Here is a 25,259-nt window from a genome sequence, read left to right as displayed (position 1 = left end):
AAAGCACACATATTTCTATAGCACAAAGAATTTCGTAATAGCTTGTGTGGTGCCCATGACAATGCACCTTGCAGGCCTCCAACAGAGTAACTGACTGAGAGTGCCAGCTGCTTCCAGTTGAGGTCTAGCTGTGTTTGCCAGAGCGCCTTGCTAGGGCTGCTCAGTCAGTGACTGCGCCCCAGGGGATATGAAGACCAGCCATTCCTGAGAGACAGTGGACTCCTGACAGCCAACTTTGGCTGAGGCCTCCCAGGAGCCTTGATGAACTTTCCAAAGGCTTCTAATCTTCCTCCCTCCCTCCCTCTCTTCTTTCTTTCCTTCCTTGGAGGCCTGACTTCTCTCCCAGTCTCACCTGCTAGCTCCCTCCCCATTTTTTCTCACCAGCCAAACTGTTTAATTTTGTCTTGGCATCCGTTTCTTGGGGAACCCAGACTAACAGTTTGATAATGGCTTTTCGATATAGCTGCCTTCTTTTATAATGAAATGTACTGTATTTTCTGTTTTGAAAACCACAACTCTTTCATTGGTACATGCTTATCTCCAAACTCATCAAGCTGTCTACATTAAATATGCACAGCTTTTTGTATGCCAATTCTGTTTCAATGAAGTGGTTAAAAAAACACCACTATTCTGTGATAGGGTCCACACATTTCACCAGATTCCAGAGGCCAATGGCATAAAAACAGTACAGAAGTCTTGCCCTCTTGTCTAAGCTGCTGTTATTTGGATTTTCTATTCTTTACTAAGCAAATCATCCCAACTCTTAGAAAGTTTCAGTGAAAAATTCTGAGAAGCTCTGGTTGGGGTAAACTAGTGTAATGGAATGTTAGAATGTGGCTCTTCCTGCCTTGCAGTTTGGAAATAGGCCCCCAAGGCTGAGAACAGCCCCCTGGTTGCCAAGAACGCTTGCTGCGGTGTGTGAAGTGTTAGACCAGCTTAGTGGACACAGGGTGAGCAGATAGATAGGCCCTGTCCCTGAGCAGCTTGCGGGGCACACAGAGAGACTGACAGGCCCAGTCCCTGACAGCCAAGCACCCACCTCCCCATACCACAAGGCATACTGGAGTCACAGTGGTCCCATGACCCATGTCAGTGTCCTGCCCACCTCCCCACCAACCCTGCCAGCCTGAACTGCTGGCAAGGGAGAATGCTTCCATGGGAAAAAAGTTAAGAGCAATGCAATGTTTACACTGGACATTTAAATGCCAGACCCTCTTGGGTCTGTTCTTATATTCCCCTAAGAGCTCCAAGATGGGCTGGGGCTGTGGCCTGGTGGGAGGAGGGTCCCCACAGGGTGGTGGAGAGGGGATGATGTTGCCTGCTCCCTTCTGAGTCCTGGGCTGCTCTGCTGCCACTGATGAGGAAGATGAAGACTCGGCAGACACCAGGAAGACAATGCAGAGGAGATGCCCGAGGGCTGCCCTGTGACTGGCCGGGCCACAGCAACTATGCGAAAACTTTCGCCTGTGGGTGGGCAAAGATCAACCATGTCACAAAGACAGGCCTTATGGGAAGAGTGGAGGGACTGGGGGGACTCTTCTCCCTCTATTCTCCAAATTTAGGGCAATGTTCTGTTTTTAACACTCTCTCCTCCTGAACGGAATCCAAATAAGATCCTGGAATTAATACTGAAACCCAGTGGTTCTCAAAGTGTGGTACTCAGACCAGTAGCACCCTCAGAACCTGGGGTGATGGTTAATTTTATGTGTCAACTTGATTAGGCTATGGTGCCCAGTTGCTTGGTCAAACACTAGTCTAGATGTTTCTCTGAAGGTAGTTTGTAGATGTGATTAACATCTGCAATTAGCTTTTTTTGAGATAGGGTGTCACTCTGTCACTCAAGCTGGAGTACAGTGGAATGATTTCGGCTCACTGCAGCCTCAACCTCCTAGGCCCAAGCGGTCCTCCCACCTCAGCCCCCAAAGTAGCTGGCACTACAGGCACATGCCACCACACTCAGCTAATATTTTTGTATTTTTTGTAGAGACTAAGTCTTGCATGTTGCCCATGCTGGTCTCAAGCTCTTGGGATCAAGCGATCCTCCCACCTTGACCTCCCAAAGTGCTGAGATTACAGGCATGAGCCACTCACCTGGCCTGTAATCATTAATTTTAAGTTACCACCCTTGATAGCATGGGGGGGTTCATTTAATCAGTTGAGGGCTTAAGAGTAAAAACTGAGTGTTTCTGAAAAAGAAGCAATTCTGCCTCAAAACTATAACATAGAAATCCTGCCTGAAGCTCCACCCTGCTGGCCTGCCCTGCAGATTTCAGACTTGCCAACCCTCACAATATTGTATGAGCCAATTCCTTACACACACACACACACACACACACACACACACACACGCTTTCCTTTCTCTGGAGAACCCTGACTGCTATACCTGAGAACTTGCTAGAAATGCAAATTCTCAGGCCCCCACCAGGCCGACTGAATCAGACACTCTGGGGTGGTGGGTGGGATGCTTGAACAAGCTCTTCAGGAGATTCTGTTGCATCCTCAAGTTTGAGAACCGCTGCTCCACAATCTCGATACTGAAAGTGTATGCACAGACCAGCAGCACTGGCAGGTCCTGGGAGCTGGTAGAAATGCACATTCCCAGGCCCCACCCAGACCTGTGAATCAGGCTCTGCATTGAACCAGGTCCCTGGATGCTGCACGGGCACTCTAGGGTTTGAGAAACACTGACCTAGTGCTTTCCCAGGGACACAGCGAAGAGACAGTGTTTCCTGGACTCTTGGAAATACCAGTGGTCAATTATCAGGCACTTAATGCCAAGCCCTTGATATAACTTGTATAATTCATGTGTTGAATGTGTGTAACTTCACTGAATTCTCTCACAACCCTGTAAGGTAGACACACTCATTAATTCCATTTTACAGATGAAGAAATGAGCCCAGAGGGACTTAAAGGGGTTGGGTGACCTGCTCAGGGTCATATAGCTTGTAAGCAGTGGACACAGAATTAGAACCCAGGCCAGAAATGACTAGAAGCACAGAAGCACCCACTCTCCACTCCCCAGACAGGGTGCCTCACGATTTGGGAGACAGGACACACACACACAGACGCACAGACACACAGAGCCAAGATGCCTCCTCTTAATTACAGCTGTAGCTGCCGTTGTGTCTGCTGCTAACAAAGGCTGTGGGCTGGGAATGGAATCAATTTAATATGCAAGTGCTGTTCCCAATTAGCACAAATTACCATCTGTCTGAGAGGATAATGCTGGGAGCTGGAATCTGCCCCGGTGGGTCACAGAACTCCATGCGCATCAGCCTAATCCCTACTGCTGCAGCCACAGCCTTCCTCACCGTCTTCCCTGGACACAGGAGAGGCAGGATGGGCCAGGGGAAGAACCTGGGAGGCAGGTACACCCTGGCTCCGTGCCCGTTGGGAGCATCCATTATTTTTGTCAGCCCAATGTCAGTTGCCCTCCAAGCACCTGTGTTATTGGCTAAATCTGCATCAGCCAACATCAGTCTTCAGCTCCACAGGAAAGGTCTGCTCCCTCCTCCCTCCCACTCCCTCCCTGGGGCCTGGAACATTCTCAGGCCTGGAAACATAAGAGGGCTTTGATCACTTCTGCATTCAATAAACACTCATTGAGCACCTACTGTGTGCCGGCAGCCATAGCTGCTGGGTCCACACACTGCAGAGAAGAGGAGCTAAAGCTGGCCCTTCGGGAAGGCAGACTGCATCTAAGGCTGCATTCCCAGACAGTGTCTGCACCTGATCCCTGCTCTGGTGCCTGGGACTTGTTCCCTCCCACCAGCCCCGGGCACTGGGCACTCACAGGCTTCATGATCCAGGTGATTCCTGGGTTTTTGCGAAACTCCTCCACAAAAAGATGGTACTCGCAAGGCATCTCAAAGGTTTTGGGGAAGAAGTCGCACTTGGCTGCCTCCAGCTTTCCCGCTTCGCGCTCCAGCTGCTTCCGGAACCGCTTCAGGTTCTTTACCATATAGTTCTTCCGGGTCAGCTGGGTGGCGGGAAGGACAGGCAGCCATCAGCTCCTGCTCGCAGCCCCGCTCCCCTCCCAGCCACACACATCCACCAGCCACCCTGCAGCCTCCATGCTCTGGCCCACAAAATAGCAACAGTAAGAGTAATTTTGACCCAGAAAGAGCTTGCTAGTCAAGAATTATCCCCATTTCACAGATGAGGAAACTGGGGCTTAGAGAGATTAAGTCAATTGCTCATAGCTATCCAACGAAGCTATGGATTTGACCAGGATTTGACCAAGGCCTGTCTTGATTCCAAAATTCATGCTTTTGGCTGAGTGCGGTGGCTCACACCTGTAATCCCAGCACTTTGGGAGGCTGAGGCAGGCGGATCACAAGGTCAGGAGTTCGAGACCAGCCAGGCCAACATGGCAAAACCCCATCTCTAATAAAAAATTAGCCAGGCGTGGTGGTAAGCACCTGTAATCTCAGCTACTCGGGAGGCTGAGGCAGAAGAGTCACTTGAACCCGTGAGGCAGAGGTTGCAGTGAGCCAAGATCGTGCCATTGCACTCCAGCCTGGGTGACAAGGGCAAGACTCCATCTCAAAAAAAAAAAAAAAAAAAATTCATGCTTCTAACCACTAAGCTAGACTAACCTTTAAAAATCTCCCACCACAGCCTCCCCCAGTCCTGTCCCTTCTAGACCTCCTTCCCATCTTTAGACCCCAAACTTCTCAACTTGCCTCCACCCTGAAATCACCATAATCATTCATACATCCTCTCCCTTCAGACCCTGCACCCTCAAACCAGCTTGCTCCTCAAATCTTGGTGCTGAAACTCCAACCAACCTGTGACCTCCAATCCTCAGGCCTTAGATCTCTATACCCCCAAACCATTTGGCTCTCCATAGGTCTAGCCCTCATACTCCCCACCCGGCGTTGCATCCCACATTCTAATACACTTTTCCAGTATACTTTTCTGTTCTGATCCTTGTACCAGCTCCAGCTCATGGCCACACCCAGTTACATGAGTTGGTTGGCTCGGTCCCCTCCTGCCTGCCCAGCTTACCTCGTAGTGGTTCCGGAAGTGACTGATCCGCACGTGTTCGTCCATGTAGGTGTGGTCGAAGTTCTCCCGGAGCCAGCTGACGTCGCACCAGTAGAAATCCCACTCTCCTTCGCTGGGGTTGCGGTTGGGGGTGGGGATAAAGGTCATGATCTGAGGACCTTGGCACTGCAGGGCCCAGGGAGGTGCTGCCGAGGGGGTTTGAGGAAGGGTAGGCAGCAATGTGTCCCTCTGGAGTCTCTTGAAAGTGGCCGTGGGTGTCACTGGCCTAAATGTTCTTTGTTAGACCAGAGCAAAAACCAGGGAACTGTTCCCACAAAAATCCAGGTGGCTGGCTTCCCTTGAGCTATCACTGAACCCAGAGTGCCTCCTGGCACCTATTAGTTGGGCTGAGGAGCGGCCACCCCTTCAGACAGGGCACACCCTCCCCAGACCACAGTCCCTACGACTCTCTGTGGTGCGACAGCCACTTGGCCTCACTTGTTCTTGCCAGTTGCCACGCCTGCAGCCCGCAGTGGAATGAGCTAACTTCTGCAAGCCCCTCCCAGTTCACAAAACTCTCTGTTCACCAAATCCTCAGAGCAGCCCTCAAAGGTGACTTGGATTATCCCCAGAGCTCTAAGGCGGGATGACCTTGCTCACCGAGGACATGGCAGCAGCAGGACCCACATCCAGCTCTGCCGGCTCCAAATTCTGACCCATTCTCCACCACCATGCCAGGGAGAGGAAACCGGGTCAATCTACCAAATCTGGGTGCCAGTGCTAGGGTGCTGGGAGGAGGAGCTTGAAAAGATGCCACAGGAAATAAAACACCACCATGATTGTTCACAATCATTTTTAAGTAAAAAAGTACAGATACAACTGAAGCCCCCTGTCTATCCCTGCCTGATTCTATCTTCTTCTCTCCTGCTGCAAAGGAAACCATCAGCCTGAGTTTGGTGTGTTATCATTTCTATGCAGTGGCTTTTTTTTTTTTTTTTTTTGAGACGGAGTCTCACTTTGTTGCCCAGGCTGGAGTGTAGTGGCGTGATCTTGGTTCACTGCAACCTCTGCCTCCCAGGTTCAAGCGATTCTCCTGCCTCAGCCTCCCAAGTAGCTGGGACTACAGGTGCGTGCCACCACAACCCGCTAATTTTTTATTTTTAGTAGAGATAGGGTTTCGCCATGTTGGCCAGGCTGGTCTGGAACTGACCTCAGGTGATCCACCCACCTTGGCCTCCCAAAATGCTGGGATTACAGGTGTGAGCCGCCGTGCCCGGCCTGCAGTGACTTTATAGTTTCATCATGTACATATGTGTGTATCCATGCATCATGGCACATGGCATTGTTTGTCATGATTTTAAACTTAACACTAATACTTATTACTTACCGGCAGAGCAGGATTTGAACTCAGATCTCAGGCTCCAGAGTCCAAGCTCTGTGGTTAGAACCACTCCCGTCTGTTTCTTTTCACAACATGCTTTCTTCCCACCAAACTTTTGTTTTGGAGATCGATCCTTTTGATACATAGGAGTCTAATTCAGTCATTCTAATTGCCATTTCCCATTCCATTGGGTGAACATACCACAGTATATCCATTTTCCTATTAAAAGGTGTTTGGGGCTGGGCGTGCTGGCTCACACCTGTAATCCCAGCATTTTGGGTGGCCAAGGTGGATGGATTGTTTTAGCTCAGGAGTTTGAGACCAGCCTGGCCAACATGGTAAAATCCCATTTCTACCAAAAATACAAGAAATTAGCCAGAAGCGGTGGCATGCACTTGTAGTCCCAGCTACTCTGGAGGCTGAGGTGGGAGAATCACTTGAGCAGGGGGTTGGAGGTTGTGGTGAGCCAACATTGTGCCACTGCACTCGAGCCTGGGTGACAGAGTGAGACCCCATCTCAAAAAAAAAAAAAAAAGTGTTTGGTTTGTCTCCCTTTCCCCCCACCCCTTTTCTCTAATACAGACAAGTAGACTGAGTTTTAAAGGACATCTGAAGGAAATTTGAGGCAGAAATGGAGAAAAGTGAAGAGACATCGCCATCACCTTGGGATGATGAATGAACAGGCCCTGAACAGGACCAATGGGGAGGATGCAGGGGCAGACTGTAGTTCCAAAAGATGCCTACACTATATCCCTCATCCAGAGGCTGCGGGGCTGTGAGGCCACAAGGAGAACCCATGAGAACCTTCTTCAGCTGTCTGCCCTAGTGAGATCCCCACAAACAGCTAGCATCGACTGCCACACTTGTGAGTCAGATGCCCTCAGACTACTCCTGCCACCAAGTGACCTCCAGATCTGGACTCTTCCCAGCTGATGCCCCCAGCTGATGTCACAGAGACAAGCCAGTCCCACTGTGTCCTGTAAGAGTCCCTAACTCACAGGAGCCCCGTGCCTAATGCAATGCTGTCCTAAGCAGCTAAATTTTGGGATTTGTTACACAGCCATAGCAACTGGAACAATGAACAAGCAGTTGAGCCTTGTGTTGTAAATGGAGCTCCCTTTGGAATTTTCTTTCCTTTTTCTTGAGACGAAATTTCGCTCTTGTTGCCCAGGCTGGAGTGCAATGGCACGATCTCAACTCACTGCAACCTCTGCCTCCCGGGTTCAAATGATTCTCCTCCTTCAGCCTCCAGAGTAGCTGAGATTAGAGGCATGCACTACCTCGCTTGGCTAATTTTGTATTTTTAGTAGAGACGGGTGTCTCCATGTTGGTCAGGCTGGTCTCGAACTCCTGACCTCAGGTGATCCGCCCGCCTTGGCCTCCCAAAGTGCTAGGATTATAAGTGTGAGCCATTGCACCCAGCCTGGAATTTTCCTAGAACTAAAGATTTAAATTGCTTCTCCTTGTGGCTGCTGGTTTGGTGTTTCTCCTGAATGTCACACCATGTGCAGAAGGGCTTTAAAGCAGGCAGACAGGCCCAGCCTTTCACTGTGCTCAGAGATGTCCAGAGATGGACATCGGTGCACACACTGTGCACAGATATGGTGACGTGAAGCACATGGTAACAGAATGACACTGGAACTAGAAATCTATGGTTTCCAAATTTTGTCCTAAGTTACTCATGAAAATCTGGGGCCTGGTCCTTCTCCAAACCTCCCCTGTGGCTGTGCCCAGGCACAGTGGTTTGCAAGAACGGTTTCAAGAACTGATGGAAACCCACTGGAGAAGTGGCTGGTTGGGCATGGTGGCTTACGCCTGTAATCCTAGCACTTTGGGAGGCCGAGGAGTGTGGATCACCTGAGATCAGGAGTTTGAGACCAGCCTGGCCAACATGGTGAAACCCCGTCTCTGCTAAAAACTAAAAAAATTAGCCCAGCGTGGTGGCAGTTTCCTGTAATCCCAGCTACTTGGGAGGCTGAGGCAGGAGAACTGCTTGAACACAGGAGGCAGAGGTTGTAGTGAGCCGAGATTGCACCACTGCACTCCAGCCTGGGCGACAGAGTGAGACTCGATTTCACAAAAAAAAAAAAAAAAAAAAAAAAAAAAGGAAATGGCCATGTGTTCTATAAACCCTCAGACACCATAGACTCGCAGATTCCTGGCTGGCTGGCTGGGGCTTCATCTAGATGCCCAGTGCTGCCTTTTTGCCACCCTGATGTTTTTACCAAGTCATGTCACACAGTGCAAGGAGCACTAGAACAGGAGTCAAGAGCCCTGATTCTCGTCTTGTCAGGCAGTAGCACTTATGTGACCTTGCCCTCTTCTCTGGGCCTCAGTTTCCTATTGGGAAAATCTAGGTGTGGTAACCTCTAGGCAAGATGATAGACTGCAATGAGCCAAACTGATACTAAATAATTAAATAAGGGGCAGGAAGAGAAAAACTTTCTCTACAGAAGAATGCCACCTAATACATGTAGAAGGAATGACAGAGAGTAACCATTTTGCAATTATTGTAATAATATTAGATTTAGGCAAGAATCCTCAAAAAAGGCCAGGCACGGTGGCTCCCGCCAATAATCCCAGCACAGTGGGAGGTCAAGGCAGGGGGATTACTTGAGCCCAGGAGTTCAGGACCAGCCTGGTCAACATGGTTAAACCTCATCTCCACAAAAAATACAAAAATTAGCCAGGAATGGTGGCATGGGCCTGTAGTCCCAACTACTCAGGGGGCTGAGGTGGCAGGATCACTTGAGCCCAGAGGGTCAAGGCTGCAGTGAGCCATGATTGTCCCACTGCACTCCAGCCTAGGTGACAGAGTGAGACTCTGTCTCAAAAAAAAAAAAAAAAAAAAAAAGAATTATCAAAAAATGCTAAAACCTAAATTTTCACGCTAAATTGCATGAAAGTTTGTTGGGAACAAGATATTTGCAGTCTCAGAGTATCTGCCCATGAGATACATATTAATTATTTTTTTAAAGTTAATTTACATTGGAGAAACCTGGCAGACACCACCTTAATCTAATGGTCAATCAAGGTACTGTCACCAGTGATAAGACACATTGACATCACAAACTCCCGATGAGTTCCACTGGAAAGGGCACAGCACCACTTCTGTGATATTCCTGCCAAAATCCATAACCTCATGATGAGAAAACATCAGACAAATCCAATTCAAGGGACATTCTACAAAATGTACTCTTCAAAAGTGTCAAGGGCATGAAAGACAAAGACCAAGGAACTGAAACATATTTAAGGTAAAAAAGGTCAACTAAATGCAAAGTGGGATCCTGGATTGGATTCTGGAACAGAAAAAGGATGTTAGTGGAAAAAAACTGGTGAAATTCAAATGATGTCTGCAGCTTGGTTAACAGTAATATATCAGTGTTAACATCCTGACTTTGACAAATGTACTATGATTACATAAGCTGCTAACAGGGAAAGGTGGTGAAACTGCTAAAAGAGGAAGCTATGTATGATTTTTGAAACTTTTCTGTAGGTCTAAAGTTATTTCAAAATAAAAAAGTTTAAAAGTAAGTATTTTAAAATATTAAAGTTGGACCCCTACCTCACACCATATAAAAAATTAAATCAAGGCCGGGCGCAGTGGCTCAAGCCTGTAATCCCAGCACTTTGGGAGGCCAAGACGGGCGGATCACGAGGTCAGGAGATCGAGACCATCCTGGCTCTACTAAACCCCGTCTCTACTAAAAATACAAAAACTTAGCCGGGCGAGGTGGCAGGCGCCTGTAGTCCCAGCTACTCGGGAGGCTGAGGCAGGAGAATGGCGTGAACCCGGGAGGCGGAGCTTGCAGTGAGCTGAGATCCGGCCACTGCACTCCAGCCTGGGTGACAGAGCGAGACTCCGTCTCAAAAAAAAAAAAAAAAAAAAAATTAAATCAAACACCTAGATGTAAGGGCTAAAACTATAAAACTCTTAGAATAAGACATAGGAGTAAATCTTTGTGACCTTGGATTAGACAATGGTTTATTAGATGTGATACCAAAAGCACAAGGAACAAAAGAAAAAATAGGTTAAATTGGACTTTATCAAAATGAAAAAGTTTTTACCTCAGAAGACACAGTAAAGAAAGAGGAAAGATAATTCACAAAATGGAAGAAAATATTTGCAAATCATATATAAGAATACCCTTATAAGATAGAATTCTTATAACTCGAATATAAAGAGACAACTAAATTTAAACATGGGCAATAGATATTTCTTCAAGGAAGATTTATAAATGGCTAATAAGCACATGAAAAGATGCTAAAAATCGTTAGCCATCAGGGAAATGCAAATCAAAACCACAATGATACCACTTCATACCCACTAGGATGGCCATAATAAACGCGAGGGTCGGTACGGTAGCTTATACCTATAATCTCAACACTTTGGGAGGCAGAGGCAGGAGGATCACTCAAGTCCAGAAGTTCAAGATGAGCCTAGGTAACATAATGAGACCCCATCTCTACAAAAAAAAACTTAAAACATTTAGCAAGGTATGGTGGTGTGTGCTTGTAGTTCCAGCCACTCAGGAAGCTGAGGTGGGTGGATCACTTGAGCCCAGGAGGTCAAGGTTGTAGTTGGCTGTGATTGTACCACTGCACTCCAGCCTAGGTGACAGAGAGAGACCCTTTCTCTAAATAAATAAATAAATAAATAAATAAATAAATAAATAAATGGATGAATAATAACAAGAGTTGGTGAGAATGTGGAAAAATCGGCACCCTCATACACTCCTGGTGGAAATGTAAAATGGCACAGCCACTTGAGAAAACAGTCTAGCAGTTCCTAAAAAAGTTAAACATAGAGTTATCATATCACCCAGTCACTCCTCTCCTATGTATATACCCACAAAAAGTGAAAACATATGTACATTCAAACTCATACATGAATGTTCACAGCAGCATTATGTATAACAGCCCAAAGGTGGAAATAACCTAAACATCTATCAATTAATGAATAGATAAATAAATGTGGTACTTCTTCACAGTAGAATACTATTCAGTCATAAAAGAGAATGAAGTCCCAGCTACTCAGGAGGCTGAAGCAGGAGAATCACTCAAGCCCAGGAAGTTGAGGTTGCAGTGAGTCATGACTGCACCACTGCACTCCAGCCTAGGTGACAGGCTGAGACCCTGTCTCAAAAAAACAAAACAAGAAACAAAAAAAGGAATGAAGTACTGATACATACTGCTACATGGATAAGCCTTGAAAACATTACGTTAAGTGAAAGAAGACAGGCAAAAGTTTACATATTGTATAATTCCACTTATATGATGTGTCCAGAATAGATAGAGACAGGGCCCAAGACAGGGGCTGGAGGGAGGGAGAAATGGGAATGACTGCTGGTGGGTATGGGGTTTCTTCCTGGGATAATGAAAATGTTCTGGAATTAGATCATGGTTTTGACATAGCAGGTATGTGGGGAAAAAAAAAATGGTGATGATTACACAACTTTGTGAATATTCTAAAAGACATGAAATTGTATATATATACTTTTTTTGGACTTAATCAAAATTAAAAAGATTTTATATATTTTTTCTTCCAACATGTAGGTATTGATGCAAATCCCAGCCCAAGCCCTCACAAGCTGAGTGACCTCAAACATGGCATTTTCACTACTTTGTGCCCAGTTTTCTCATTAGTAAAATGGGGATGATGATAACATCTACCTGAAAGATTTGTTGGGATGACTAAAAGATCATGCATGCAAAATGCTACAGAGTGTCCAGAAGGCTTAGCTAATGGTAAGCAGCACATATTTCCTGAGCACCACACAGCAGGGCAGCTATCCCTCTTATCCCTTCTCCCCTTTCTCTACAGTAAAAGAATTTTCAGCATTTACTTGAGAAAATGTAGCCTGTATTTCCCCGAATAAAAACTACATTTTCCAGATTCGGCTGGGTGTGGTGGCTCACACCTGTAATCCCAGCACTTTGGGAGGCCCAGGCGGGTGGATCACAAGGTCAGGAGATCGAGACCATCCTGGATAATATGGTGAAACCCTGTCTCTACTACAAATACAAAAAATTAGCTGGGTGTGGTGGCGGGCGCCTGTAGTCCCAGCTACTCAGGAGGCTGAGGCAGGAGAATGGCGTGAACCTGAGAGATAGAACTTGCAGTGAACCAAGATTGTGCCACTGCACTCCAGCCTGGGCAACAGAGCAAGATTCCGTCTCAAAAAAAAAAAAACCTACATTTTCCAGATTCCCTTGTAGCTGGGTGTGGCCACATGGTTAAGGTCTGGCCAGTGAGCTGTGAGAGACTCCTGGGTTGTGTCCTTCAAGGGATGGGCTTGCCTTTTCTTTTTTTCTTTCTTTTTTTTTTTCTTTTGGGACAGGGTCTCACTCTGTCACCCAGGCTGGAGTGCAGTGGTGTGATCACAGCTCACTGCAGCCTCGACCTCCTAGACTCAAGCAATTTTCCCACCTCAGCCTCCCAAGTAGCTGGGACTACAGGCACACACCACCGTGCCTGGCTAACTTTTTAAAAAAAATTTTGTAGAGACAGGGTCTTGCCATGTTGCCCAGGCTGGTCTTGAACTCCTGGGCTCAAGCGATCCTCCCGCCTTGGCCTCCCAAAGGGCTGCAATTATAGGTGTGAGCCACTGCACCTGGCTTATGCCTTTTATTGCCTCTTGCCTACCTCCTGCTGTTTGGAATGTGAAAGCAAGGCTGGAACTCCATCTTGGACTATGAAAAACAAGGACTTCACCTAAGGGATAGTAGAGTGGAAAGACAGAAGCAGATGGATCTCACATTTCTGTGGGGCCCCCTTACCATCTCTGAACTTCCTACATATGAACTTCAATGGGATAGATAAACTTCTAGCAGGTCGAAGCCTCTTTTACTTTGGGTTTCCATTGCATACATCCAATCCTTAGCCCTAACTAATAGCACCTACTGTGTGCCAGGCATCACATGCTGATTTGTCTCAATCAGTGTCCCCAGAGGCCAGCATGAAAGAAGAAAGGCAGGCTTACAGGCCAAAGTCACAGAATTAGCAAGTGGCCAGGGAAGAGCAGTCCTTGATCTGGACCCATCACAGGAGGATCCAGGCCACAGGTCTGTGGTAGCTGCATTCCTAGTTTCTACTGAAAGCCGTAGGACACAAATGCGCCTGGGTTTGAATCCTGCTCTGACGCTTGCAATGCTGTGTGACTTTAAGCAATTGGTTTCATAACTCTGAACATAATCTTATCTTACAGTTTAGTTGGAAAGCTTAAATAAGACAGAGATGATAGCGATAATGTGCCTGGCACATTGTGGGTGCTAAATAAATATCACAGCCACTTTGGGACAAGTCCCAGTGGCCACCCAGGGGAATTAGGAGAAAACCGAAGGAAGACAAGGACCTATGAGACAAAGGGAAGAAGGGACAAGGCTGGGGGGAGTGTCTTACTCCTTCACTTCCACCCATCCTGGCCTGTGGCGAAGGACGTCCATGAGTGTGTTCATGAGGGTGGTCTTGAACCGGATTGACGCTCTCTGCTCTCTGCAAGACAAGGCAATGAACATTTGCTCAGGATCAATGATTTTCCTAGGGTGGCGCAGGGAGAGGAAAAAAGTGGGAGGAAGAGAAGTCAAGTTCCATACCTGGAAAGTTCCACACTGTATTTTAGAATTTAGCATTAGAGCATGACAACACTTAGCATAATCAAATTGAGAATTATAGCATCTTCGAATCATTGAAAAATAATGATCATTGTATCCAAGCCTACTACGTGCCAGGCATGATCTGGTTGCTTTCCATGTGCTATGACTAATCCTTACGTGAAATGATAAGTATTTGCAAAGCCCTCTCCTGGCAATCATCTGGGAAGATGAAGCGGATGTACTTTTTCCTATTCCTCCTACTGATACAACTGAAAACTCAAGATATTATCTATAAAACAAATACAAGACGAAAAGATAGAGAAGAGGGCAGACTGGCTGAGGACTTCAGGACCATGGGAACTACAAGGTGGTGAATTCCCTGAGTTTCCTTTTTATCTCATATAGTTCAGATATGGAGATGAAAAGCCACCAACCCAGAAATGCCAATGGGCACAGACGATAAAGCTTCAACAAAAGCACCCCGTTTCTAGCCAAAGGACCAAGAAAGGAGCAGCCTAACCAGGCAGAAGACTTGGACATCACTGCTCTACTCCAGCTGGATCCCCAAGAACACATCTGTGGCCCACTCCCAGTGATGCCAGCAAAGGCTGGGTAGGGAGTCTAGACTTCCCCTGAGGTTGCAGCAGGGCACCCAACACCCCTGCCCGGTGCTGTCAGAGAAGGCCACAGACATAGCCAGGCTTTCACCTCTGCCAGGCGGTAATGAGGCTTCCACCCCCACTGAGCAGTGGAGACCACGTGTGGAGCCTGGACTTCCTCCCCGACCTGGCAGTAATGAGGTGCCCTCCCACTCTGGGGTGATGTTAAAGAGGGCCTAGAGGAGAGCTGGAAATCAATACAATCGAAAACAGAAAAACAGTATAGCCAAACGGTAAAATAAAAGGCAAGTTCTCTGGAAAGATCCATAAAATCGACAAGCCTATTTGTCAGTAAGACTGACAAAAGAAAGACCCAGCTACCCAATAAGAGGACCGAAACAGAGGCTCCTGCTATGGAGCCCGCAGGTATCACAGCCACAATGAGGAAATGCTCTACACACCTACATTTGACAGCTTAGATGAAATGGACCAATTCCTCAAAAAGCACAATTACTACAACTCATCCAATATGAAATAGGTAATTTGAATAGCTCTATAGCTATTAAGGAAATTGAATTCATAATTCAAAACCTCCCAAAAAAGAAATCTCCAGGCTCAGATGGTTTCACTGTAGAATTTCCCCAAATATTTGAAGAAGGATTAACACCAATCCTACACAATCTCTTCCAGAAAATAGAAGAAGAGGGAGAATTTCCAAATTCAATTTTGCCAAGTTAGTATTAACCTGATATCAAAACCAAAGACAGTACACAAGAAGTAAACCACAGACCAATATCCCTTATGAATATAGATGGAAAAATCCTTAACAGAATGCAATCAAATAGATTTCAGCAATATATAAAAATGATTATACACCATAACCAAGCAGAGTTTATTCCAGCAGGCAAGGCTGGTTCAATATTCAAAAATTAATCAATGAGCCAGGCATGGTGTCTCATGCCTATAATCCCAACCCTTTGGGAGGCTGAGGCAGGAAGATTACTTGAGGTCAGGAGTTCAAGACCAGAATGGCCAACATGGTGAAATCCCATCTCTACTAAAAATACAAAAATTAGTCAGGTGTGGTGGTGGGCACCTGTAGTCCCAGCTACTCGGGAGGCTGAGGCAGAAGAACCGCTTGAATTGGGGAGGCAGAGGTTGCAGTGAGCTGAGATAGCGCCACTGCACTCCAGTGTGGGCGACAGAGACTGTCTCAAAAAAAAAAAAAACAGTCATTAACATACTAAAAAGGAGAAATCACATGATCATATCAATTGATGCAGAAAAGGCATTTGACAAAAATTAAACACTCATTCATTTAAAAACTCTGAGAGGAACTTCGTCAACTTGATAAAAGCATCTAAAAAAACTCGAGCTAACATTATAATTAGTGGTATGTGAAAGTTGTTAGATTCAAAATGGAGTCACTTATGTCAGACCCTGGCAAAATAGGGCCGGGGGCCCGGCGAGGTGGCTCACGCCTATAATCCCAGCCCTTTGGGAGGCCGAGGCGGGTGGATCATTTGATCATTTAAGGTCAGGTGTTGGAGACCAGCCTGACCAACCTGGTGAAATCCCGTCTCTACTAAAAACACAAAAAAATTAGGCTGGGCGCAGTGGCTCCTGCCTGTAATCATAGCACTCTTGGAGGCCGAGATAGGCGGATCACCTGAGGTCAGGAGTCCCAGACCAACCTGGCCAACATGGTGAAACCCTGTCCCTACTAAAAATACAAACATTAGCTGGGTGTAGTGGCTGGCGCCTGTAATTCCAGCTACTAGGGAGACTGAAGCAGGAGAATCACTTGAACCCGGGAGGTGGAAGTTGCAGTGTGCTGAGACTGTGCCACTGCACTCCAGCCTGGGCAAGAGAGTGAGACCCTGTCTCAATAAATAAATAAATAAATACATAAATACATAAATAAATACATGAATAACCTTACTGTCCCAGAAGTCAGAGGGACTGAAATGGGTTGGCAGAGCTTCATTCCTTTTGGAGGCTCTATGGGAGAATTTGTTTCCTTGCCTTTCCCAGCTTCTAGCCAGGTATGGTGGCATGTGCCTGTAATCCCAGCTACCCAGGAGGCTGAGGCAGGAGAATCGTTGGAACCTGGGAGGCAGAGGCTGCAGTGAGCCGAGATCACGCCACTGCTCTCCAGCCTCCGCCCCATGCTCTTAGCCGGGCATGGGGGTGCACACCTGTAGTCCCAGCTACTTGGAAGGCTGAGGCAGGAGAATCTCATGAACTTGGGAGGCAGAGGTTGCAGTCAGCCGAGATCCCACCACTGCATCCAGCCTGGGTGACAGAGTGAGACTCCATCTCAAAAAATAAAAAGTAAAAAAGTAAAGAAACAGAGCCAGGGAAGGTCATGAAGGGAGGATTCTCATGTATGAGTTGCCAGATAATAAGAACCATCACAAGAACATTTTCCAAACCACAGCTTACCACATGAGACACAAGTACTGCTAACAGCACAAGGGCAGCTAGCAGCTAACAGAAGAATACTAGCCTGACACTGTTTCTCAGGCCCAATCCAAAACTGCAAGGGCCTAACAAGAACTCCAAGACTCCAAGTCCTACCTAGCAACTACTGACACTCACCAATCTGCTACTGAACTCGCCAGCTCTCATAAAAAACCCTGCTAGCACCAATGAACTTTCTTTTGAAACAACTTATGTAAATCTCCTCTTTCCCCAGGAGAACCCTAATCTTTTCCTTTGTTCTCAGACATGCTGGGGGCCATCCTAGTCTATATGGACATCCTAGATTGCAGTTCTACTTCTTGTATATTATTCCCAAATAAAACCTTTTTACTTGGAGATTTGTCTCTATTTTTTTATGTTGACAGATGAAAAACTGGAGTTGGAGACTAGCCTGGGCAACATAGTGAGACATTGTCTCTAAAAATAAAAATAAATTAAACAATAATGGGCACTGCAGCCCCACCTAGTTCAAACACTAACAAGCTCAAAATGGCAGTGAAGGAGACTGGACTGGAGTGCACACAATTTAATTAAAGCTGCAGCCCAATCCATGTTCAATTCAGCTTTAGGAGGAATCTGAAAGATCAGCCCCTAACCCTAACCGCTAGACAGAGGAAGGAGCTTACATACTCTATAAAGTGTGTGTATGTATGTGTGTGTATATATAGACTAAAATTTATTATATATAATTGCTTTTCATACACAAGATCCAGAGTGCAGTTCTAAAAATATAACACATGCAATAGCAAAGTAGGAAAATGTAATACATAATCAAGAGGAAAAATAGCCAATTGAAATAAACCCATAAATGACTCAGTTATCAGAATCATTAGAGAAGGAATTTAAAAATCTTTATAAATATGTTAAAGGATTTATGGGAAAAGATGGATACAATGTGTGAATAGATGAGTTATTGCAGAAAAGGACCAAATGGCCAAGTGGCTCACACCTGTAATCCCAACACTTTGGGAGGCTGAGGTGGGAAGATCACCCAGGAGTTCAAGACCAGCCTGTGCAACACTGTAAGACCCCATTTCTACACAAAGTTTTAAAATTAGCCAGGCATGGTGGCACGTGCCTGTAGTCCCAGCTACCTGGGGAGCTGAGGTGGGAGGATCACTTGAGCCCATGAAGTTAAAGCTGCAGTGAGCCATGATCGCACCACTGCACTCCAGCCTGTGTGACAGAGTAAGAAACTGTCAAAAAAAAAAAAAAAAAAAAAAGAACCAAATGGAAATTCTAGAAGGGAAAAATATAATATCTGAAATTAAAAGTTCAATGGATGTGCTTAACAAGAGACTGGGCATTGAGAAGGAAAAACCATACATTTTATAACAGTACAACTGAAATTGTTCAAACTGAATTAGAGAAAAAATTTTTACATGAACAGAACCTCAGCGACTTGTGAGATAATATCAAGCAGTCTAACATACATGTAATTGAAGTTCAAGAAAGAGAGGAAGAAGAGATAGGACAGAAAATATTTTTTGAAGAAATGGTGGCTAAAAAGTTTTCCAAATTTGATTAAATTATCAACTCACAGATCCAAGATGCTCAATTAACCCCAAGCAAGATAGACGCAACATAAACTACACCCAGGTAAGCCATAGCCAAATTGCTGAAAAACAGAACAGTCTCAAAAAAAAAAAAAAAAAAAAAAAAACAGCCTGAGAAAAAAGACACATTGCATAGGGGGGTGGGGGGGAGGGGTGGAGAGTGGGAGTGGAAGACAAGAACAGCTGACTCTGGCCGGGCACAGTGGCTCCCGCCTGTAATCCCAGCACTTTGGAAGGCCAAGGCAGGTTGATCACCTGAGGTCAGGAGTTCGAGACCAGCCTAACCAACATGGAGAAACCCGTCTCTACTAAAAATACAAAAATTAGCTGGGCGTAGTGGCAGGTACCTGTAATCCCAGCTACTCGGAGGCTGAGGCAGGAGAATCCCTCGAACCTGGGAGGTGAAAGTTGCAGTAAGCTGAGATCACCCCACTGCACTCCAGCCTGGGCGACAGAGCGAGACTCTGTCCCCCCACCGAAAAAAAAAAAAAGAACAGCTGACCTCACATCAGAAACAACATAAGCCTGAAAAGACAAAAGAATATCATCTTTCAAGTGCTTAAAGAAAAAAAGATCAACCTAGAATTCTATATCCAGTAAAACTTTACTTAAAAAATGACAGTGAAATAAAGACATTTTCAAATAAATAAAAGCTGAGAGAATTTATTGCCAACAGATCCACACTATAAGAAACACTAAAGAACGTTCCTCAGGCTGAAGGAAAATTATACCAGATGGAAATTCAGAAGGAAAGATGAGTGGAGTAAATATGGAATAACTTCTTCCATGTCTTAATTAAAAAAAAAAAATACAAGTAGCTATTTAAAGCAAATATAGTGAGAATGTAATGAAGGGTTTGTAACATATTTACAAGTACATATATGACAAAAATAGCAGCACAAAGGACCAGAGGGGAGCAAACAGAAGTGTGTTGCTGTAGGGTTCTTAGTTGTACCTGAAGTGGTGTAATTATGCTTCAAGGTAGACTTGAAGGTGATAAGGTAAGGATGCATATTGTAATCCCCTAGAGCCATAGGTTGTGAAGTGTGGTCTCAAATATTCCTCAGGGTCCCCAACTCTCTTTCAGGGGTACACAAAGTCTTCCCTTTTCCAAATACCTTTGTGAGGCTGGATTTTCTTCCTGTCCTTCGACCAAAACAATCTATATTAACAGATTGAGCACAGAAGATCTGGAAAGTCAAATGTTTTCCAATAAGCCAAACATTAAAGAGATTCACAAAAATGTAAAATGACTACTACTCACCTCAGTACATTTTGGTGGGGAAATATAACTATAACTCCTAAAAATGTTGGGCCGAACACAGTGGCTCACACCTGTAAACCCAGCACTTTGGGAGGACGAAGCAGGCGGATCACTCGAGGTCAGGAGTTCGAAACCAGCCTGGCCAACATGGTGAAACCCCGTCTCTACTAAAAATACAAAAATTAGCCGGGCGTGGTAGCCTGTAATCCCAGCTACTTGGGAGACTGAGGCACGAGAATCGCTTGAACCCGGGAGACAGAGGTTACAGTGAGCTGAGATCACACCACTGCACTCCAGCCTGGGTGACAGGGTAAAACCCTGTCTCCAAAAAAAAAAAAAAAAAAAAAGTTTATGCTACTATGTAATGAGTATTTTATTGATTTTTAAATGAATGAATAAGTATTTTTAAAATTTATCAGCTTAGGCCAGGCATGGTGGCTCATGCCTGTAATCCCAACATTTTGGGAGGCCAAGGTGGGTGGATCATCTGAGGTCAGGGGTTCGAGACCAGCCTGGCCAACATGGTGAAACCCCATCTATACTAAAAATTACAAAAATTAGCTGGATGTGGTGGTGCATGCCTGTAATCCCAGCTACTAGGGAGACTGAGGCAGGACAATTGCTTGAACCTGGGGAGACGGAGATTGCAGTGAGCCAAGATCGCACCACTGTACTCCAGCCTGGGTGACAGAGTGAGATTCTGTCTCAAAAATAAAACAAAATAATAAAATAAATTAAAATTTATCAGCTTAAATTTCTTATATGGTACACATTGTTAGATGTATGCCACATATACAAAAGTTAATTCGTTTCACAATAATTTTTAAGTTGTAAAGGGACCCACCCTGAGCTTAAACTTTTAGAACTGCTGCTCTAAAGTAACCATTTAAAAGATCAAATAGGCCGGGCACGGTGGCTCATGCCCGTAATCCCAGCACTTTGAGAAGCCAAGGCAGGATCACTTCAGCCCCGGAATTTGAGACCAGGCTGAGCAACATAGTAAGACCTCATCTCTACAAATAATATGACAAAAAAAAAGATAAAATTAGGAGGTTTCGCTAAAAGTCAATAGAGGAGACAACATGGACTACTAAAAATATATGCAATAGACCCAAAACGACAAAGAGATACAATTTCAAAATCCATCAGGTTGCAGAAAATATTAAAAATCAGGCAAATATCAAATGTTCGCAAGAATGTGGAGAAATGACAATTATTTTACAATGCTGATGGGGTGCACATTGGACACATCTTTGGAGAGCAATTCGGCATATTACAACAATCAAGGACTATGTCACACACATCAGACTGGCAAAAATCTAAAGGTCCAAGTTTTGGCAACAATGGGATAAAATGGAAACTCCTCCTCTGCTGGTAGAACGCACTTTGGAGGGCCACTGGGCAGTTGTCAGTAAAATCGAATATGCACGTACCCTAAACTCAGCAACCTATCCTAGCTCTATACCCTGGGTTTGTACTCTGCATTTCTACCAGGAAACACATGTGCAAAGATACTTGTCTGTAATTGTTAATATTGTTACAGAAATAACCTGTGGCACACACTGTTGGTGGTCTACCCATATCCCTTTGGCATTCACCACTCCTGTGCGTGCAAATCAAAGAGCTTCCCACTGCCAGCACCTTCGATGCTACCTGAGGGTTTTCCCTGGCCCCCGGAGTCTGCTCAGCCAGCATGTGGAGCAGATTGGAAGCACCAGAGTGAACTGCCCCTCTGCCAGCAGCATACAAGCAGTGACGACTGGAGTTGGTGGATAAATCCGCTAAGTCTCTCATCTCTCACTTAGGATGAGTCTGCAGTGCATTCTACGTTCTCCCAGGAATTCCCTGGGGGGATTGAGCCCACTTGCTCACAGCAATTACCTGTCGATGATGCACCTTTTACTGGTTTCCCTCCTCAGCTGTCTTACTTCCCCACTTCCCTGTCAGTGCTCACTGGAATTACCTTCCAAATAAACCATTTGCTCTCACATCCTTCCCCCAGGGTCAGTTTCTGCTGAAACCAGTACTTCATAAGTGTTTTTCGACAGGAAGATGGGTAAATAACGTGTGATACACAATGAAACAGAGGTAGCAGTTACAATGCATTCAGAGCTACATGTGCCAACGTGGATAAACATGAAACATATTTTGTGTGACAAAAGCAGGGTGCAGAATAGTAATAACAGTACAATGACACTTAACATAACTTGTATTCCTAGCTACCCATGCAGTTGGGGTGGCCACGTTACACAATTCTAGTCAATAAGATAGAAACATAAGACTGCTAGAAAGGGTAAGTTCCTGGGACAGTTTTGGTCTTTTGAGGAAGGAAAGAAGGAAGGAAGGAAGGAAGGAAGGAAGGAAGGAAGGAAGGAAGGAAGGAAGGAAGGAAGGAAGGAAGGCAGGCAGGCAGGCATGTATGTTTAGGGCCAGGATCCGGAACATTGCTGAGTTGCCCTGCATAAGAGAGTGAGAGATTTGAAGTTGGTGGGATAGTCAGTATGGAGAGAAAGAAGGCAAAGAAGATGGGCGCTGCATGAGAGAAGCATCCCAAATCACACATGCCCTCCTCAGTGGTGGTATAGCCAGGAGGGACTTTAGAAAGAACAGAAATATCTGGCTGGGCACGGTGGCTCACGCCTGTAATCCCAGCACTTTGGGAGGCCGAGGCAGGTGGATCACCTGAGGTCGGGAGTTCAAGACCAGCCTGACCAACATGGTGAAACCCTGTCTCTACTAAAAATACAAAATTAGCTGGGCATGGTGGCGCATGCCTGTAATCCCAGCTACTCGGGAGGCTGAGGCAGGAGAATCACTTGAATCCAGGAGGCAGAGTTTGCCGTGAGCTGAGATCATGCCATTGCCCTCCAGTCTGGGTAACAAGAGCGAAACTCAAAGGAAAAGAACAGAAAAGAAAAGGAGAGAAAGACAGAGAGAGAGAGAGAGAAATATCTAATGAGCCAGAGAATAGATTATCAAAACATTTGCTATGTAAACTACCTCCTCTAACTCCCCACAAAAATCTTCAATAAAGTCTACATTGTTCACTCCTGCTTTGTGCAAGTGGATTCTCTTTAGGAGATCCAAAGGGGTGCTGGGTTTGGCATCCAGGTTGTCGATGCAGAGTGAAGCAGATCAGAGGACAGCTGACATGCAAGTCATCAAGTCATCACAGGGTTGTTGAAGGAGGCAGGAGAGACCAAAGTTAGATAGTGGGCCCTGGAGTCCAACAAGCTCTGCCCCTAACTGATCATGTGATCTTGAGCAAGTCACTTAGCCTTTTTGAGCTTCAGTTTCTCCATCTGTAAAATGGGCACAATAGTAGTATCTACTTCAAATGGTTGGGGTCAGGATTCAATGAGCCAATACAGGTAAAGTGACAGGCCCAGAGCCTGGCACATGGTAAGTGCTCAATAATGGTTTAGCTTTACTACTTCTACTATCATTTTCATTATAATTGTTGAAGTAGAAAAGTGAGAGAGGGATTGAAAAGGCGAGGGAGGGAGGGAGGTTGGTTGTCTGTGATTGTTGGATTGGATGGGACCACTCACCGCTCTTTTCCCTTTGACAATCCATGGCCCTTGTAATTTTGGTTCTGCAATGAGGAAAGGAAAAGGCTGTAACTGGTTTTGTATATCTGCCCTGCTTTCCCAGGTTAACTTACTGCACATATGAAAATGCCGAAACCATCAGACTCAATAATGCTTAGGTTCTGAGACATGAAGGTCCAGTCTGATCAAGTTCCCACTGGCCACCATGTCCCCAGCAAATGGACCAGAATTTATCTGCTATGAATGAACTCCCAAGTATCCAAGGTACCACCTTACTGCAGGTTTGCTCCACAGATACGACCAGTATAGCAAATGCCTGATTTTCAGTACTCCAAAGGTCAGCCCTGAACCCCAGTTTTGAAAGCTCAGCTCAATACACTGTGTGAGAAGGATCTGAACTTTTTTTTTCCTTGTGTTTTTTTGAGATGGAGTCTTGCTCTGTCGCCCAGGCTGGAGTGCAGTGGCGCAATCTCAGCTCACTGCATCTTCCACCTCCCGGGTTCAAGTGATTCTCAGCCTCCCTAGTAGCTGGAATTAAAGGTGCCCACCACCACACCCAGCCAATTTTTGTGTTTTTAGTAGAGACAGGGTTTCACCATGTTGGCCAGGCTTGTCTGGAACTCCTGACCTCAGGTGATCTGCCCGCCTCGGCCTCCCAAAGTGCTGGAATTACAGGTGTGAGCCACCACACCCAGCCGATCTGGACTTCCTACTCTTAACTTGGAATGTTTGATTAAATTGATCCCAGAAGAGGCTAGGTTAAAGACTCAGAGCAATGTCAATTCCTTTCACCCCAAATGGACCTTTCAAATCCTCAGTGGGTGGTGGGTATTATTTCACTTCAACCACGTCCAAAACAGCTTGGCCCTCTGTCCTGGGAAGACCAATCCCTAAGGCACGTATGACGAGAGAAATCGAAATTGGTCCTGTGCAGGATGACATTTGCAGCTGGGACAGACCTGCCATCTGCATTCATTTTCTATTGCTGGGTAACAAATTATTACAAAATCAGTGGCTTAAAATGATGGGAATCCATTATCTCAGTTTCCATAGGCCAGGAGCGTGGGCATGGCTTAGCTGCATCATCAGCTCAGCTCTCACAAGGCCACAGTCAAGGTGATGGCTGGGGTTATGGCTCTCATCTGGGGCTTGGGGTCCCCTTCCAAGCTCATTCAGGTTGTTGGCAGAATTCAGTTGCCAGGGGTTGTAGGATGGAGGTCCCTGTTTACTTGCTAGCTGTCTGCTGGGGACTGCTCTCAGCTCCTAGAGGCTGCCTGCAGCTGCAGTGTGGCCCCCATAGGCACTTCACAACATGCACGTTTGTTTTCCTCCAGGCCACGTGGAGCACGTCCCTCTGACTTCCAATCCTCCCCTCTCCAAGTCACCTATGATGGAGTCCTAAGTAATGGAAGGTAATCACCATAGTAACCATACCATCAAATTCACAGACTCCTCCATGCTCAAGGAGAGATAATTGTACAAGGCATGTACGCCAGGGGGTGGGAATCTTGGGGCCCATCTTAGAATTCTGCTTAGCACACCAGCCTACCCCTCAAAGAGCGGCGGAGAGGGGTGGAGGATACTGCTTTATAAAACTGGCAGAAGCAAGCCCCACTGAAACACAGTGAAATCTTCTTTCATTCTTCCATTCAAGCCCTTCCAACTCCCCCAACACTAGTCAAGCTGTCCTCGTCTTTTTGTATTTTATCTTTAATCCTCTCTCATGCTTTCAATTCCATTTTCCATATGTTTATCCAGTTGCTCCAGAGCCTTTAGTTAAAAAAATTTTCCTCTCCTCATTGAATTGCATTGGCACGTCTGTCACAATTCAATTGACCA

At 45.8% G+C, this 25,259-nt stretch overlaps 1 protein-coding gene across 1 annotated transcript in view; it reads right to left on the bottom strand.

Moving 5' to 3' along the window:
• TTLL9 (tubulin tyrosine ligase like 9) overlaps positions 1-25,259 on the bottom strand; it is a 63,581-nt gene that overhangs the window by 32,398 nt on the left and 5,924 nt on the right. The window contains exons 2-5 of the mRNA XM_077951419.1: positions 23,421-23,464; positions 13,773-13,865; positions 5,011-5,122; positions 3,794-3,979 (exon numbers count right to left, since the gene is read on the bottom strand). Of these exons, the coding sequence (XP_077807545.1) occupies positions 3,794-3,979; positions 5,011-5,122; positions 13,773-13,865; positions 23,421-23,464 (435 nt within the window). The remainder of the gene's footprint in view (positions 1-3,793; positions 3,980-5,010; positions 5,123-13,772; positions 13,866-23,420; positions 23,465-25,259) is intronic.

The sequence above is a fragment of the Macaca mulatta genome, chromosome 10 (assembly GCF_049350105.2).
Source record: "Macaca mulatta isolate MMU2019108-1 chromosome 10, T2T-MMU8v2.0, whole genome shotgun sequence".
In the NCBI taxonomy this organism is placed as follows: Eukaryota; Metazoa; Chordata; class Mammalia; order Primates; family Cercopithecidae; genus Macaca; species Macaca mulatta.
Note: the sequence above shows the minus strand (reverse complement) of the source record. Positions and strands in the feature narration are given on the sequence as shown.